Here is a 15,195-nt window from a genome sequence, read left to right as displayed (position 1 = left end):
GAAAATGATTAAAGGCATTTCATTTACATAGCACTTTAAAGGTAAACAAGTTTGCGCAAAAGTGTTTCACAAAGATAGACATACATAGATACGGTGAAAATATAAGAAGATTTAAAGAGAAACAAGTTTAAACAAATTGAAACCCATAAAATACAGGTTAAAGCTATAGTGCGTAGTTTCTGTCACCCCCATTAGGAATTCGAAGTAATGACAACAAAACTGTCAGCGCATCCACATGATACAAGCCTTCCATGGCCGCGCACGCGTCCCCACCCCTCCTCCACACAGTTGATAGTAGCGAAGGAGGACACGGAGGATTAAAACATTTTTTTAATTTATTATTAGGTAATTATCGTCACTTGAGTTTCTGTGCGGGAAAGTCAGCGGACGCCACAGTCGTCTGAACAAAGCCATACTGAGAAATACAGAGAGCGTTGTGTGGAGCTGATAGCCATAATTAGCTTTGTAGCAACTCTTTTGGCAATGGCTTGAATGTAACGTTTATTAATATCAAAACGTGACGCACTAAAGCTTTAAAACCGGAAATACAGGGGGGGAAAAACAATTGTGTTCATATTTTCTACCAGTTGTGACATATGTTATTGTAATTGCCAAAGTAACCGCTCAGATCTGGGAACAGAAGGACATCAGTACAATAAAGTCAGGTGGGTCAAGAAACAAGAGCAGTCAGAAGATTAGACGACAGTTTAGCCACAATATCTAAACTACCTTTTTAAGAGGTCCAACTGAAAGTGAGATGATCTGACATGTTGCTTATAATCTCATTGTACAGGAAAAGTGTGGGACAGTTTTGAAAGAGTGTAAGGCATACTGTATGTCATAAGTGACTCCACAATAATCAACACACAGTTAAACTCCACGTGAAAGAAGAATGCAGTTCCTAACAGTGATAGGACATACGTTCCCGTTCACGTTCTGTATCGTCAAGGTCCAATTCAGTTCAGAAACCTCAACACCCCATTGTTCATTTTAAAGTGTTATTATGGATATTGTGATCATTGATAATAATTTTTTTCTTCCTCTGTTCTTAGTTATAGGCCTACACCCAGTTGACAGTTCATTAGGTTTATACGCCTCGCTAAAACTAATGCCGTCTAATACAAAACTTCTGCAATCAATCCTACCTTATCTCCATCTAGGTTATAATCTAGCTTTTGTTGAAACTGTTTTAAGAGTTGATTATAGTGTTGTTTCAACTGTATCTTGGCATTTTGTGTGCATTTGCAATAAGGAGCAAATAGTCACTAAACCGACTTCTGTTGCGCCTGTTTAAAAAAGCACACGTGTTTGAGGCAAAATGCCTGAAAACAGGCACAGAAGCCTTAGGGAATCTGGCCAGGTGTGTGTTCACTGTTAACATTACTGACATGTTTTGTCTGTGTTTGTTGATGCCTAGTTCATACTACGTGACTTTAGCCCTTATTTTCCACTTTCTGACAGTTTTTGGAGCTCCCTGACAAAAGCCCCTGATTAGAGGCGAATCTGCGTTGGCTCGGTGCTTGACGTGTGTGAGAAGTGTTCAAAGACGAGGCCCGCTGGTGCCTCGCAGATACATTTCAGATATCTGGCAGGCTAAAAATCTGGAGCTGTCACGGGGTCTGTTGCCTGTAACAATAGGAACTTTACTGTATGTGTTGCATTTGTCTAAAAGTTGTTGTTGCACCTCGAGGTAACACGCTATAGGTGCTTCTCATGTCGCTTAAATTGTCTCCTCGACTCCTCCACTTGCCTCCCTACCTCATGGGAAATCCTCGGAAATCATGGGAGGAGAAGGGAAACGAGCAAATGTGTTTTAGAGTGATGAGACGTCCTTTCCTCTGATGCGTCACATGAATTTGTCAGCTGTTTGGGCAGAGTTAGCTACTCCTTCAGCTGCACGGCTTCCGGGAAGGCTGCTCTCGTGTTTCCTCGCCTGTAGCTCCTCGATGATCCCTCCTCGACGCTCGCTCCACTCGAGGAGTCGAGGAGCTATCAAATAAGTGACATGAGAGCTAAAGAATAATAAAGACGTGTGGAAACAACTTTTTTGTGGACACGTGTGCCAAAGACAATACCACCTAACCTTTCTTTTATTTTTCTTCTTTGTGTTATCACTGCAAATCGGCCACCAACATGGAGTAACACTGTTTTTTCCCTTGTATTCTTACCACAGGAGGATCCATTCAAAGCGAAGCCATCTGTGTTCAACAGCCAGCCTCAGGAACTTCACACTGACCCCTTCCACACTGAAGATCCCTTCAAAACAGACCCATTCAAAGGTTATCATCCCTCTTTACTTTCACTTTCCCCCTGTGTTTATCACTTTTCCTCTTTCCCTCAGGATAGTTATTCTTAGGATTTTTTAAGTGGGGTTGCACGGGTCGGGACGGGACCAATAATCAGTCGGCCCAGGGGATTTTTTATCAGAATACAGCCTAGAACATCTGCTAAGAAATATTGGATAGGATAGAACAACACAGTGTAATTTTGCTAAATAAAACATCACCCCCCCCCCACACCTCCAGACCCGCCCCTGGTTTACGGCTCTGGTAATCTTTGGTTTTCTGTCCTCCAGGCAGCTTATATTGAGCTTGATATTAGCTTGAGTTGCTCTCTGACTGTCTTCTGTGTCTTCCTCTTTGTTTTCCTCCTTCTCCTCCCTCTCTTCTGGATTCCTCTCCTGTAGGTGACCCTTTCCAAAATGACCCTTTTGCAAAGCCGCCATCAACATCCACAGGTATTTCCTTAGAGGACAGGGGATCAGTTTTAAGACCGCGTCACACCAGCAGTTCAGTGCATGCATGTGTATGACATTAGTATTTCAGAAATTAACATTTGGTGTCTTAAATAATCATTACTCTATTGTTCTTTCAATCCCTACTTATTCAACTGTTTGTGCTTTAACATTAAACAAAGCATGCACCTAAATCTGAGACTTTGAAATTACTTGTGCAGCATAATCCAAATATCAATATAAAATATACTTAAAACATATGCTAAAATATCGCTTAATAAAGCACCTGTGCAATATTCTCTCCTGCCCTTTAAAAGTTATAGAAATATAATCAGCAGGCTCAGTTTTTTGCGATTGTGAAGGGAATAAGATACATTCATACACATAATCCAATATACCTGTATGGTATTGTATTTTTCATGGGTTATGATTTAACCCTTCTTTTTTGAGAAGGTCCTTTGTAAAGCACATATCAGCAACAAGGTAATTCAATTCTGTGCTTTACACAGAACATTAAAGAGCAGTTAAAAACAAAAACACAACATCTGTTCAAGAGAATATAGAAACAGCAAAAATAGAATAAAACATGTATAAAATACAAGAATAGAAGTTACAGCGCAGTGTAAGAAATTAATAATTGCTTAAAAAAGGCAGCATGAAAAAGAAAGGTCTTTAGCCTCGATTTAAAAGAACTTAGAGTTGCAGCAGTTTGTTGCTTCTCCATGTTTAGTTCTGTCTGAAAGGAAGCAGACCTGTCCCCAGATGACCTGAAGTTAGTCTCGCGTTCCACACAGCATTCCGGGATGGGAGAAAAACGTGCTCTGGTTTATTGGCATTTCTTTAAATCAATCACAATCATCTTGGGCGGTGCTAAGCGCCGGACACAATAGCGGTGCTTCTGCAAAATGCAACAGAAAACTCTGATTGGACAGATAGTCTAGCTAGCTGTCTGCATTTACCCTGCAGAGATCTGAGGAGCAGTTAACCATAGTCCTCAGAAATCCACCGGAGTTTAGAACGCCAACACAAAGAAGGAGGAAGGTGACGGACATCCGGCCAAAAATGAGGGACATCCAGCGGATCTTCCGGCGGAACCAGAACAGTCCCCTGAGGTCAACTACTACGCTCTTCTGGTCCACTGAAAAAAAAAAAAAACACAAAAATAATAATTAATTCCTTGGTAAATGACGTCTTAACCTAGAGTTAGGCAATATACCGATTAAAGGACAATTCCGGTCAATTTCAACATGTAGCTCTGTTGTTTGGAAATGTGGAGTGCTGTCAGTAGCAAGAAAAATTAAAACAATCTGTGCTGCCTACACCGTGTTATCCCCCTGCTAGCGTTAGCACCCAACAGGCTTAAACAGGGCAAGTTTTAAATGTGTTTTTAGCCTCTAAACATGCTCGAAATGTAATTACAAGTGCCTACCCATGTGAAGTGATTCCTTCCGAGGGAACACAGCAAATTTGACTGGAATGTTGGATTGTATGAGTTCGACAATCGACTAGTGTTGACTTGAGGTATGGAACAGAGGTATGTGCACTGGCTGGATTAACACAACTTTTATGCCTTTCTGTCACATCTACTGCAGTCAGATTTGCTGTGTTCTCTTGGAAGGAATCACTTCACATGGGTAGGCACTTGTAATGACATTTCGAGCATGTTTAGAGGCTTAAAACATGTTTAAAACTTGCCCTGTTTAAGCCTGTTGGGTGCTAACGCTAGCAGGGGGATAACACAGTGTAGGCAGCACCAATTGTTTTCGTGTTTTTTGCTACTGCCAGCAAAAAATTGACCGGAATTCTCCTTTAACGATATCGTAATTGGAGACTAGATATCGTAATCATTATATGGCTTAAGTGTTGTCTTTTCCTGGTTTTGAAGGCTGCATTACAGTAAAGTAGAGCTGGGCAATATATTGATATTATATCAATATCGTGATATGAGACTAGATATCGTCTTCGATTTTGGATATCGTAATATGGCATAGGTGGTGTCTTTTCCTGGTTTTAAAGGCTGCATTACAGTAAAGTTATGTCATTTTCTGAACTTACCAGACTGTTTTAGCTGTTCTATTATTTGCCTTTACCCACTTAGTCATTATATCCACATTACTGATGATTATTTATCAAAAATCTCATTGTGTAAATATTTTGTGAAAGCACCAATAGTCAACACTACAATATCGTTGCGGTATCGTTATCGAGGTCTTTGGTCAAAAATATCGTGATATTTGATTTTCTCCATATCGCCCAGCCCTACAGTAAAGTCATTTTTTGGACTTACCAGACTGTTCTAGCTGTTCTATTATTTGCCTTTACCCTCTTAATCATTATATCCACCTTACTGATGATTATTTATCAAAACTCTCATTGTGTAAATATTGTGTGGAAGTAATATCGTTGCATTATCGATATCAAGGTATTTGGTAAAAAATATTGTGATATATGATTTTCTCTATATCGCCCAGCCCTATCTTAACCCCTCAAATTACACTCATACACATCCAAGAGTGGCCTGTGCTTGTGTTGGCAGCCTTGCCTTGTGTTGATGTCCCTATGCATACTGTATGTGAAGCAGCCGTATGTGCAGCTGTGACTTGTGTCACACTTCCCTCTTCAGCAATATTATGAAGTTTCACTTCTATGCTTAGTAGATGGATATCAGCGATACATATCGCCCTTTTTACGCAGCAGTGAAACTGCTCCAACTACCATTACACAACCCATTATTGCTTGTTCAGTCGATGCTTTTGCATTGGGTTTGTTTTATATGTGAAAGCATCCATTTCTCCAGTTTTTTGTTGTTGTCGATCATTTGGTGCAAACACCCATCATGCATCTTGATTTTCCTTGGAATCCAATGCAAATATCCAGTTTAACTGCAAACATTTGATCCAGGAGAGCATTTCTGTCAGACCTCACTGAAATCTGATGCTAGATGTAAAGGATGAGAAAGCACTGACTATCAGTAACTCTTGTCTGGGTTCATGACCTACAGGGTGCCACTTATCACTATATATGATATATATACTATATATCAATATTGTTTTGGATACCATAGAAGAGCACTGAATGTGTCATGTTGTTATGATTGCAATACTGCATAACATAGGCGTTCTAAGTATTAGACTAGATATTACAGGGAGGTGTGTGGAAAACAGATTAATTGGAACACTTAGGCTGTTTACAGGTCATCAAACATGCAATCGAAGATATCGAATCAGTGTGAATGTGCCAAATAACCCTGAAACAACCTCTTAACTCTTAACTTCTTAAGTGTTTTTTAAATTATTAAGTACTGTTTCATTGGTGAGTCCTCATTAGCCCATTAACCCCATTAACAAAGTCTCCATTGTTATGTTGCGTCACGAACAGCTGTCATCTCATTGGTTGCTAATTGAAATGTCACAGACAAACCAAGTTAAAGTTGAGGCGTAAAATCCAAGGGGTGTCCAACGCTTAAAATGTAGCTACTGTGAGATTTGCTGGCTCACACCGTCATAAAAGCGATACTGCTGCTGATTATGTGTAAAGGCTATAGAAACATGTTTGAAAACTGGCATCTGTCCTTTAAATTTCTGCGCAATGCCTGATCCTGTTGTCTGGTTAATGGAACTTTTAAGATACACTCCATTGAGAATTTCAATAGCTTAAAGTCGTCCATCATTTCTGCTGCAGATCCCTTTGGAGGAGACCCTTTCAAAGAGACGGATCCATTCAAAGCTTCGTCAGAAGATTTCTTCAAGAAGACCACAAAGATGGATCCCTTCTCCACACCGGACCCCTTCAGTAAAAGTGCCACGTTACCTTCCAAGGTACTTGTTCAAGATTGAAGGCCAGAACATGGAGTTTTAATTTATATAATTATATAAAATCCCAAGAGTGGCACAGATTTTAAGATTACTGATTATTGTTGGAATACTTAATCACTAATACAACTGCTGAGTTTGGATTTGCCTTTGGATGGATGAGTGCTGTAAGAATCTGTTGAGATTTCTGGTAGTGTGTCCTCTGCAGTTCACCCAAACAGTACAGTATCATCTGATTTTATATAGATGGTAAAAACAACAACAGTCAAGGGATGATGTGTAGGTTTGGCTGTGACTTGAGTGAATTTACAATTAATTTATTCCCTCTTCTTATGCTTCCTGCAGCAAACCGGTCACTTCACAAGCAATGACCCATTCTCCTCAAGCAACTCAAAGCCCAAAGGACCAGGTATGATTTCATTCTTTATTCCAACACATCTACACTGTCTGTGGACATCATGTATTTTTATGCCGGCCTATCCTTCCATTCATTCTTGTGAATGCGATGTCTTAGGGCCCTCTGGATGGAATCTCTTCAATTTTGGCAAAAACATCTACTTGGACTCAAAGATGAACTGATTAGATGTTGGTGGTCAAAGGTCAAGGTTACTGTTACCTCACAAAACGCTTTTTTGGCCGTACTGTAACTCATACGCTAATTATGACAAAATTACACTTAATACATTTTATTATTTTATTCCTTCAAAGTCTTCACAACATGTATTACGAGTCTGGACAGACATGTATGTAAACTTCAACTTGTCTGGTTGGCAGAGGCATACAACAGCAAGGCTGTAATTTCAGGTTTTTTAATTAAAAAATGTAAGGAATCTTAGGAAGTCTTTGTGTGCGCCAATATCCAATATTGCCATAAAATACTCTTGCTCATTAATGTACTAGATTAACTTACAATGGCCTAATACAACCACAGATATTAAAAGGATAGTGATCTTGGTATACCTTGGTACAGCAGTTTAGAAAAATAGACAAATTAGTAGAGTCATTTTCCAACCCTAATCTGAGGTTAGAGTGGAGTCAGTTCTGTCTCCGGCAGTGGTTAGGTTGTTTTTGTGGTGGCATGAGTCTTGAAAGAATTAATATCTGCTGTCAGTCAGTGCACTGGAGCTCTTTCAGTTAGCTGTTTGTTCACTTCAGCAGAAGACAAGCTCTTCAATTTCCTCCAAGATATGAATGCAGTCCATACAAACACATACACAATGTGGGTCAGCTTGAATGCCTCAGTGATTGGAGAAACTTGAGCCTGTCACCACACTGGGGCCACTGTTTGCTCAGACTAAGGTGACCATGTTGGTTTGCCTATTAAAATCATGGCTGGAGAGGAAAGGTGTCCCATTTGCTTACTCACTTCCCAACTCAAATTGTCGATGCTACTTCAAATACAGCTACGAAAAATCCACACTGGCTCTGCTTAGGCTTGGCATTTATGACCAAAGAATCAAAATGTTGTATACTTGAATGGTAAACCCATCATCTTAGTTTGTACAGTCTGTAAGCAGGCCTGATGCTGTTTAGAAAGACCATTGTAACAGATGGTTGCACGGTCAATTCCTGGTTCTGTCGTAGCCATACATAACATTTTCTTGCAACTAATAAATAAAAAATGTATACACTAAAGAAAGAGCTAAATGTTAACATCAGATGCTAGCATGCTCACTATGACAATGTTAGCATGCTGAGGTTTAGCAGGTTTAATGTTTACTATGTTCAGCATCTTAGTTTAGCGTGTTGCCATGCAACATTTGCTTTCTGAGGTGTACCAGATTTCATGGCAATCCATCCAATAATTGATTTGTGGCTGTGAATTTCATTCATAGCCACGTATCGGAACCTCATGGTGTCACAGGAATAAACGTCAGGAGATCACAAAAGTCAGTAGGATTCATTGACTGGGAACCATTAATTGCCCTTTTCAAACAGCCTGTTCAAGTCGGGAATACTGTGCCGTTATTCTGCCTCGTGTTCTGTATAAAAGGTACGAAACACGGAACAGGAGGACAGAGTTGTTCTGTCATTAAGCCAGCAGCAGGGGTTGTAACATAGCCAAATCAATATGTGTAAAAGGGAGAGACGGCACACACGTACACACACACACAACACACGACGCCAACGCTGTTGTGTTGTTACATGTCCCGCCTCTTTTGCTTATGCTATCTAAAATCACACGTGTGGCAGCGTTGTTCGGTGCAGTGTTAAAAAGCAAAGCCGGCGTAATGACGGATCTTCTTCTCGCCAGCATTGCGGAACCCTTTGTGTAGAGGCTACTGTCTCTACAACATTTTATTGGCAATCCACCAAGTAGCTGTTGAGATATTTCAGTCAACCAAAATGGTGGACCGACTGACCAAAATCATCATGTCTAGAGCCACGTTGTCAGTGTGGCTAAAAATTCTGACTATTCAGTCAATAGACAAATCTATTGACTGACCAGATAAATGTTGATTGAGTTCAGTGGATTCCAATGGTGTTGGCTTTTATCACAATCCTACTGCAGGTGAACCAAAATATAGTTAAAGTTTATGATCAATTTTGACATTCCTTTACTTCCTTTACGAGCCTAGGACCGATCCCTGTGACCCATTAACCTCTACATACTAAATACTTAAGATTTAAGCCAGTTAACTTCACAATAGCCTCCTTTTTATTACATAACATTTAGAGATTAAAAAAATGTGGGAGAAGTGCAAATTAGAAATTCAGTAGACGCCGACACTGTGTCAGTTGACTACACTCTATGGCCATCCATGTTGTAGTTTGTGGTCTTGCTGCATTGGATTGCATTGCATTTGTAAGGTGTGTCCGATTTTTGCTCCTCCATGTATTTGTTCAGCTATGGCATCAAACGGGCCGTAGTAACATTTTAAGTAAGCTAGTAATTATGGTCACTGATTGTGAATGTCAATCAGTGACATGAATGTGAATGTCCATAAATGAATTGTGACTGCTTTTTTCAGACCTGTTTGGCACGTTGGACCCGTTTGGCAGCAGTTCGTTCAACAGCAGCAGTAACAGCTCGGCTGGGTTTGCAGACTTCAGCCTCATGTCGAAGCCCAGAGACCCTTTTGAAGGCAGAGCTGGCTGGCTGCCAGACTACGATAAGGTACCAGAGGCCAAAACTTATCCTGAAAATACTCTTTGGGTAGATAGCAGTGTTGTCCTTAGGTTTGCGGATCACATAGGTGCATGCATTTGGTGGGGGGATTAAGGGTCCTCCCTCAAGAATATGTGACGTTTTTCATTAAAAAGCATATGCAAGGGGCTCCTGGATAGCTCACCTGGTAGTGGGAGCACCACATGTTCAAAGGCTCATTCCTTGTCACAGCGGTCGCAGATTCAACTCCGACCTGTGACCCTTTGCTGCATGTCATTTCCCCTCTCACTCTCCCATTTCGCATCCTCAGCTGTCCTGCACAATAAAGGCCTAAAAAAAAATAAAACTGCATTTGCAATTTCACATTATTTTGGACCATTATTATTACCAAATCTGTGTCTCAAATGTTGGGAAAGCTAGAGCAGATATCAAATAGCATCCAAAAACCTTAAAGACAAAACTTGCTTAAGAAGTTCATTGGGCTCCAACTACAATCATTAGATCTGCGAAAGGTCATTTAGTTACATTTGATGCACGCATTGATTTAACATTCATTGGCTTAGGTGGTATCCAAAACAGCTTGGGTGCTGCACCTTAGCCTAATAATGGTAGGGAAACCCCTGGATAGTCATAGCAAGGTCTTCCATTGCATGCATATGCTCTTTAAAAACGTCTTAAAATGTATACTATAAAATGCCATATTGGCACAAAATTAAATAAAGAATATCTCGTGTTTGGTCCAATTTAGTCATTATTATTGTTTTCATTAGTTTTTATTTTTTACTGATAAATTGAACTTTTTCCTGGTGCCATCATTTCTTCAGTATCAGAACTTTTACAAACATATCCACATATTCCTCCTCTCACTCTTTGCAGGCGGTGTTTGTGGACGACCCATTCAGCAGGAAGAACGACATGCCAGCTCTGCCACCGAAGAAAAGTGTTCCCCCAAGGCCCAAACCCCCCAGTGGTGAGTGTCACACTACAGAGGCTTTTTTTTTTTTGGGGGGGGAGGGAAGCAACAGCAGCTGTTTAGAAGTACCTTTGTAGCCTGTAGCACCTTAGTAATAGGGACACTATCTGAACCTTATCACAGCTTCAGTCATTGGATGCTTACAAAATAATAGTTGGACATTTGTTAAATAACGAGGTGTTTGACTTTGACTTTTGTATTTTACTGTCTATGGATTTAGCTTAAAACAAAGGTTAAGACAGAAAGTGAAACTACGTGTGTGATGCCACATCACCGCCATGCCCATAATCACCACCCTGATGGGTTTTTACGTGCACGCTGAAGAACGTAGAGTAAGGAGATGTGTGTATGTGTTCATGGACTATGAGCAGAAAAAACACAAATAATGAATAAAGGAATTACGGGAAAAAATGTATTCTATTGGGACATTGTAATATATATATATATATATATATATATATATATATATATATATATATAAAAGGAAATTCTCCATAGAATAAAAGAATAGAATAAGATATTCAGACTTTTTGAATGGCAACTTTTATGTAGTGTATAGTTGTAAGCAGTGTTGAAATGTACACATTTCCTGTAACCAGAGAAAAGCTTTTTTTTTCTCTAACGTAGAAAGCACAGTCTTAAACTCTGCTCGATCTGTCAACAGGAAAGAATGTCATTGTGGGTACAGAGAAGATCAAAGCCTCCTTGTGTTTGCCATCACACACAATGTACTCGTGTGTTATTTTTTTTAATTCAAATATACCGAGCAGTGGCAAGGACTGATGTGCACTGTAGCATGTCATTGAAGCTTTTATATCCTGTAATATTGACAATAGCACATTTGATACAGAACCGGATTTTACATCAATTCATTTTTTTTCAGCGTTTTATTTGCCTGGTAACCGATAAAGTTAATGAATTAAAAAGTGGTCTACCTAGGCTCGTCTACAGCTCTGTGTCTGTCCCTGTCTGCTTCAGTTTCACTCACCACTGAGTCTGACTTAATGTCCCGCCCACAACGCTATCTGACTCTCTGTTACTGGGTATTATGTTGAAAGTTTCTTATTTATTGAATAATTGCTTGAAGCATTTAAACAAAGTTTTGTGTTGCAGTTTGTAACATTCCAAAATCTTAATTTTGACTTAAAGATTTCCATTTTCACTGTTCCATTTCACTACATTAGAGATTTGTTGCACACATGTCTATGTCTAAGCATCTGTCCCTATTCAAATAAACATGAAATGAAAAAAAAAAGAAAGAAATCTCAGGAACACTTCAAATTTGGCACAAATGTCCACCGTAGAACTCAAGTTCTAAACACATTTTTGGCACTAACTCAAGAATTTATACTCTAATTATGACATTTCACACAAATGTCCATATAGTATAAAATTATGACGCAATGACATTTTATATCCAAAAGGTCAACTTCACTGTGACATCGTAATGTTTTGCAAAACACTTTTCTGGCCATTATTCAACACCATAACTCAGCAACAGAAGGGGAGACAGTTGGTTGGATTCTGAATTGGTGACACAAATCTTGAAACTGTGGTGATTGTAGAGATCTTCTGTGCTGCCGGGTTGAAGATGTGTGTGAAGCATCCATTTTTCGCCAAAAAATACACTCATTACCTTTTATTAAATTCCTTCAAACTCTTCACTACATATATTATGAGAGTCTGGACCATAGACTCTGAAGATAATGGACGTAACTAGGCCTGTAACAATTATTACATAATTGTCTAATCGCAATTTTCTTTTTACATAATCAGCCGTTTCAGCCGCAGTTAATTGCTAACATTAGCTAAGGTCCCAAGGGCTATGACCGTTGATGGTAATCCAGTTTTATGTTCATTTAAAAAAAAAAAAAAAATGTTTTTATGATAATAAAGAGGCGTGATTTACGTCATAGGCTGTGTATTAGTTTTTATAGTAGTTATTATATTATCTGGGTCACGTAACAGTGATATATAACAAAAGATGTATCCTGGGATTCATTCAAAACTTTTTCGTTTGAAAAAGTAATACATAAATATTTTTAAATTTGAAAGAGACTGACAGAGACAGTTATATTGTTAATCGCAATTTTTTCTAAGACAATTAATTGTACAGTAAAATTTTAAATTGTTAGAGCTCTAGACAAAGCTTCTGGGTCTGAAAAGTGAAGCCAAAGCAGAAGTGCTTTTAACCTGCATTCTATCTAATTTCCAGCAGGGGGCGACTCCACTGGTTGCAAGAAAAAGCCGGATTGCATGAAAATGACCCTACCTCTCACTTGATTTATTACCTTTAGTAAACATTTTAATAATGAGTTGATGGTCTCAATTGCTAGTTCCGAGTCTTCTTCAATTCAGCATGATGTTCATTTAGTAAACTATGGTCCCATTTATTGTAAAGTTGACGATAAAGCAGGGGATGCTTTAGGGGCGTGGCTACACGCGGACCTGTCAATCAGGACAGAGGCTTAAACTTTGACCCTCTCACTGTTTGGACTGGTTTTACTTCATCAAAGTTAATTGGAACATGTTGGTCTCCTAAAAATGTCTTGTTAAGAGTTTAGTAGCACCTTGCCAACCAACCCTCGCTAGCTAGCGCTAGCAGTAGTTGGTAACTTTAGGTAAAGTTTGACGAATTTTCGGTGTAATGTGCCATACATGCAGATGAATGACACCAGTAACAGGAGGTCCGCATTTACTTGCCAGTAAAACTTAGTGGGATGACTCACTTCAGAAGTGTTGAAAATTGGCAACTTTCCTCTTTAGCATTTAGCTTAGCACAGCACCATTGCAACCACAAACAAAGCTGGCTTGGTAGCATCATCCTCCCCAGCTCCACCCTCTTGTCTAAAAATAGTCACTTCCGGTTTCTAAAAACCAAGATGGCAAAGGCCAAATTGCCATAGGCTTCAACTTCAACTTAACTGGCTGGCAGAAGCAAAAATCCACACGGCAGTAATTCTACTTGTCTGTTTCTTCAACCATAGTAGCCAACACTGCCATTGCCATATACACAGGTTTTATTCTGTTAATCTACTCAGAGAGAAGGTTGGAAGGTTAGTTTAGATTCATGAAGAAACTGGTGGAAAACACAGCAAATACATTTCACATAAGGCCTGAAATAAGCTTCTGTGTCTGCAAGGTGGTGTATTACTGTGTGTGTGTGTGTGTGTGTGTGTGTGTGTGTGTGTGTGTGTGTGTGTGTGTGTGTGTGTGTGTGTGTGTGTGTGTGTGTGTGTGTGTGTGTGTGTGTGTGTATTTGTGGTTTGTGTCTGTTGGCTGAGGCAGGGCTTTTTGTGTGGGTGCATTTTTTGTATTTCATTTTTCTTTAAAATGCTCTACACATGCTTCTTATTGCTGTATGCATTTTAATGTGAAACACAATGAGATTAAATGTGCTATATAAATAGAACTTCCCAGCATTGACTAATGTGCAGCTATATACAGAGGTCTCTGCTGAACATTTTGACCTGATGTTAAGTGGTGACAAATATCAAATGAAGTTAACCTGAATGTACAGGAAATTAAACAATTTGCAGTCCCAGAAAACACAAAAACATCAAATCTGCTGGGTTATCACTCAAACTGACCATGTGGTTTTCTGGTGTGCTATAGCTCTTAGTTGGTTGTTGGACTGGTCCCATTGATACCAGATATTGTCTCTCCCTTCTCCACTAGTGTTTGTTTGAGTGACAGCAACAAAGATACATGACACATTTGAGATAATAGAGGTGTGCACAACATTGATATATTTATTACTGGATGATGTATCCAAACATGGCAGCTTTTTCATTACAATGAAAGATGCTGTCCATCATTTGTGTACTATGAGCAGCACCTCCATTTCCTTAGCACATTGCATTGTGGGACGTAGGGTACATCAACAGCACACTCAAAAATCTAGTGTGAACACAATACAACCTGAAATTAGATTAGTATAGAATTTGGACACAGCTGAAGAAATGTTCTCTCACTTCCCTCTTCAGTGCTCATAACACATGAGCTTTAGTGTCTTTGTATGGCTCCAGCTGTCCAACTGCTGGCCCACATTAATGACATGGACATGAATGGTAATAGATAATTAAAAGATGCAGTATAAGGCAAATGTTGGATTTAATGCTTCAATTTGTGATCATTTCCAAAATGTCTTTATGAATGGATTTCATGATCAGAAAGGATTTGTTTAGCAAAATATGTTTTGGGTACAGCACAACACTGTTGCTATGAGACTTGGTGCTCATAGGTTGCTTTCAAACCCTGGAGCGTTTCGTCGGATAGTCCGGTTTGTTTGGAATGGTGTGAAAACTCATTTGAACTCTGATGTGAACAACCAACAACTCTGGTCCACTTGAAAACGGGGGTCTCAGTTTAGGTGAGAATGCAGTCCGACCCAAATATGGGAAGTGAATCAAGGAACAGTGCATTTACTAACCTGCAATTTCAACCTTGCACACAACTTACAGACTTATGTATGATTTAAAGATTGATAACTTTCAGATTCATAATTATGGCCATACATCGCTCGTCATCTGTGACAACACATCATCATCTCTCTCTACTCGGGGCC

General features: G+C 39.4%; 1 protein-coding gene across 6 annotated transcripts in view; it reads left to right on the top strand.

The window, feature by feature from the left end:
* eps15l1a (epidermal growth factor receptor pathway substrate 15-like 1a) overlaps window positions 1–15,195 on the top strand; it is a 66,847-nt gene that overhangs the window by 38,814 nt on the left and 12,838 nt on the right. For 4 of the 6 annotated variants that reach the window (XM_078259505.1, XM_078259504.1, XM_078259503.1 and 1 more), the window contains 6 exons: window positions 2,174–2,279; window positions 2,687–2,737; window positions 6,416–6,552; window positions 6,892–6,955; window positions 9,519–9,664; window positions 10,532–10,625. In XM_078259505.1, the coding sequence (XP_078115631.1) occupies window positions 2,174–2,279; window positions 2,687–2,737; window positions 6,416–6,552; window positions 6,892–6,955; window positions 9,519–9,664; window positions 10,532–10,625 (598 nt within the window). The remainder of the gene's footprint in view (window positions 1–2,173; window positions 2,280–2,686; window positions 2,738–6,415; window positions 6,553–6,891; window positions 6,956–9,518; window positions 9,665–10,531; window positions 10,626–15,195) is intronic. The other 2 variants (XM_078259508.1, XM_078259507.1) reach the window with 1 other exon arrangement.

The sequence above is a fragment of the Sander vitreus genome, chromosome 9, assembly GCF_031162955.1.
Source record: "Sander vitreus isolate 19-12246 chromosome 9, sanVit1, whole genome shotgun sequence".
NCBI classification, from domain to species: domain Eukaryota; kingdom Metazoa; phylum Chordata; class Actinopteri; order Perciformes; family Percidae; genus Sander; species Sander vitreus.
This window is presented reverse-complemented; position numbering and strand designations above follow the sequence as displayed.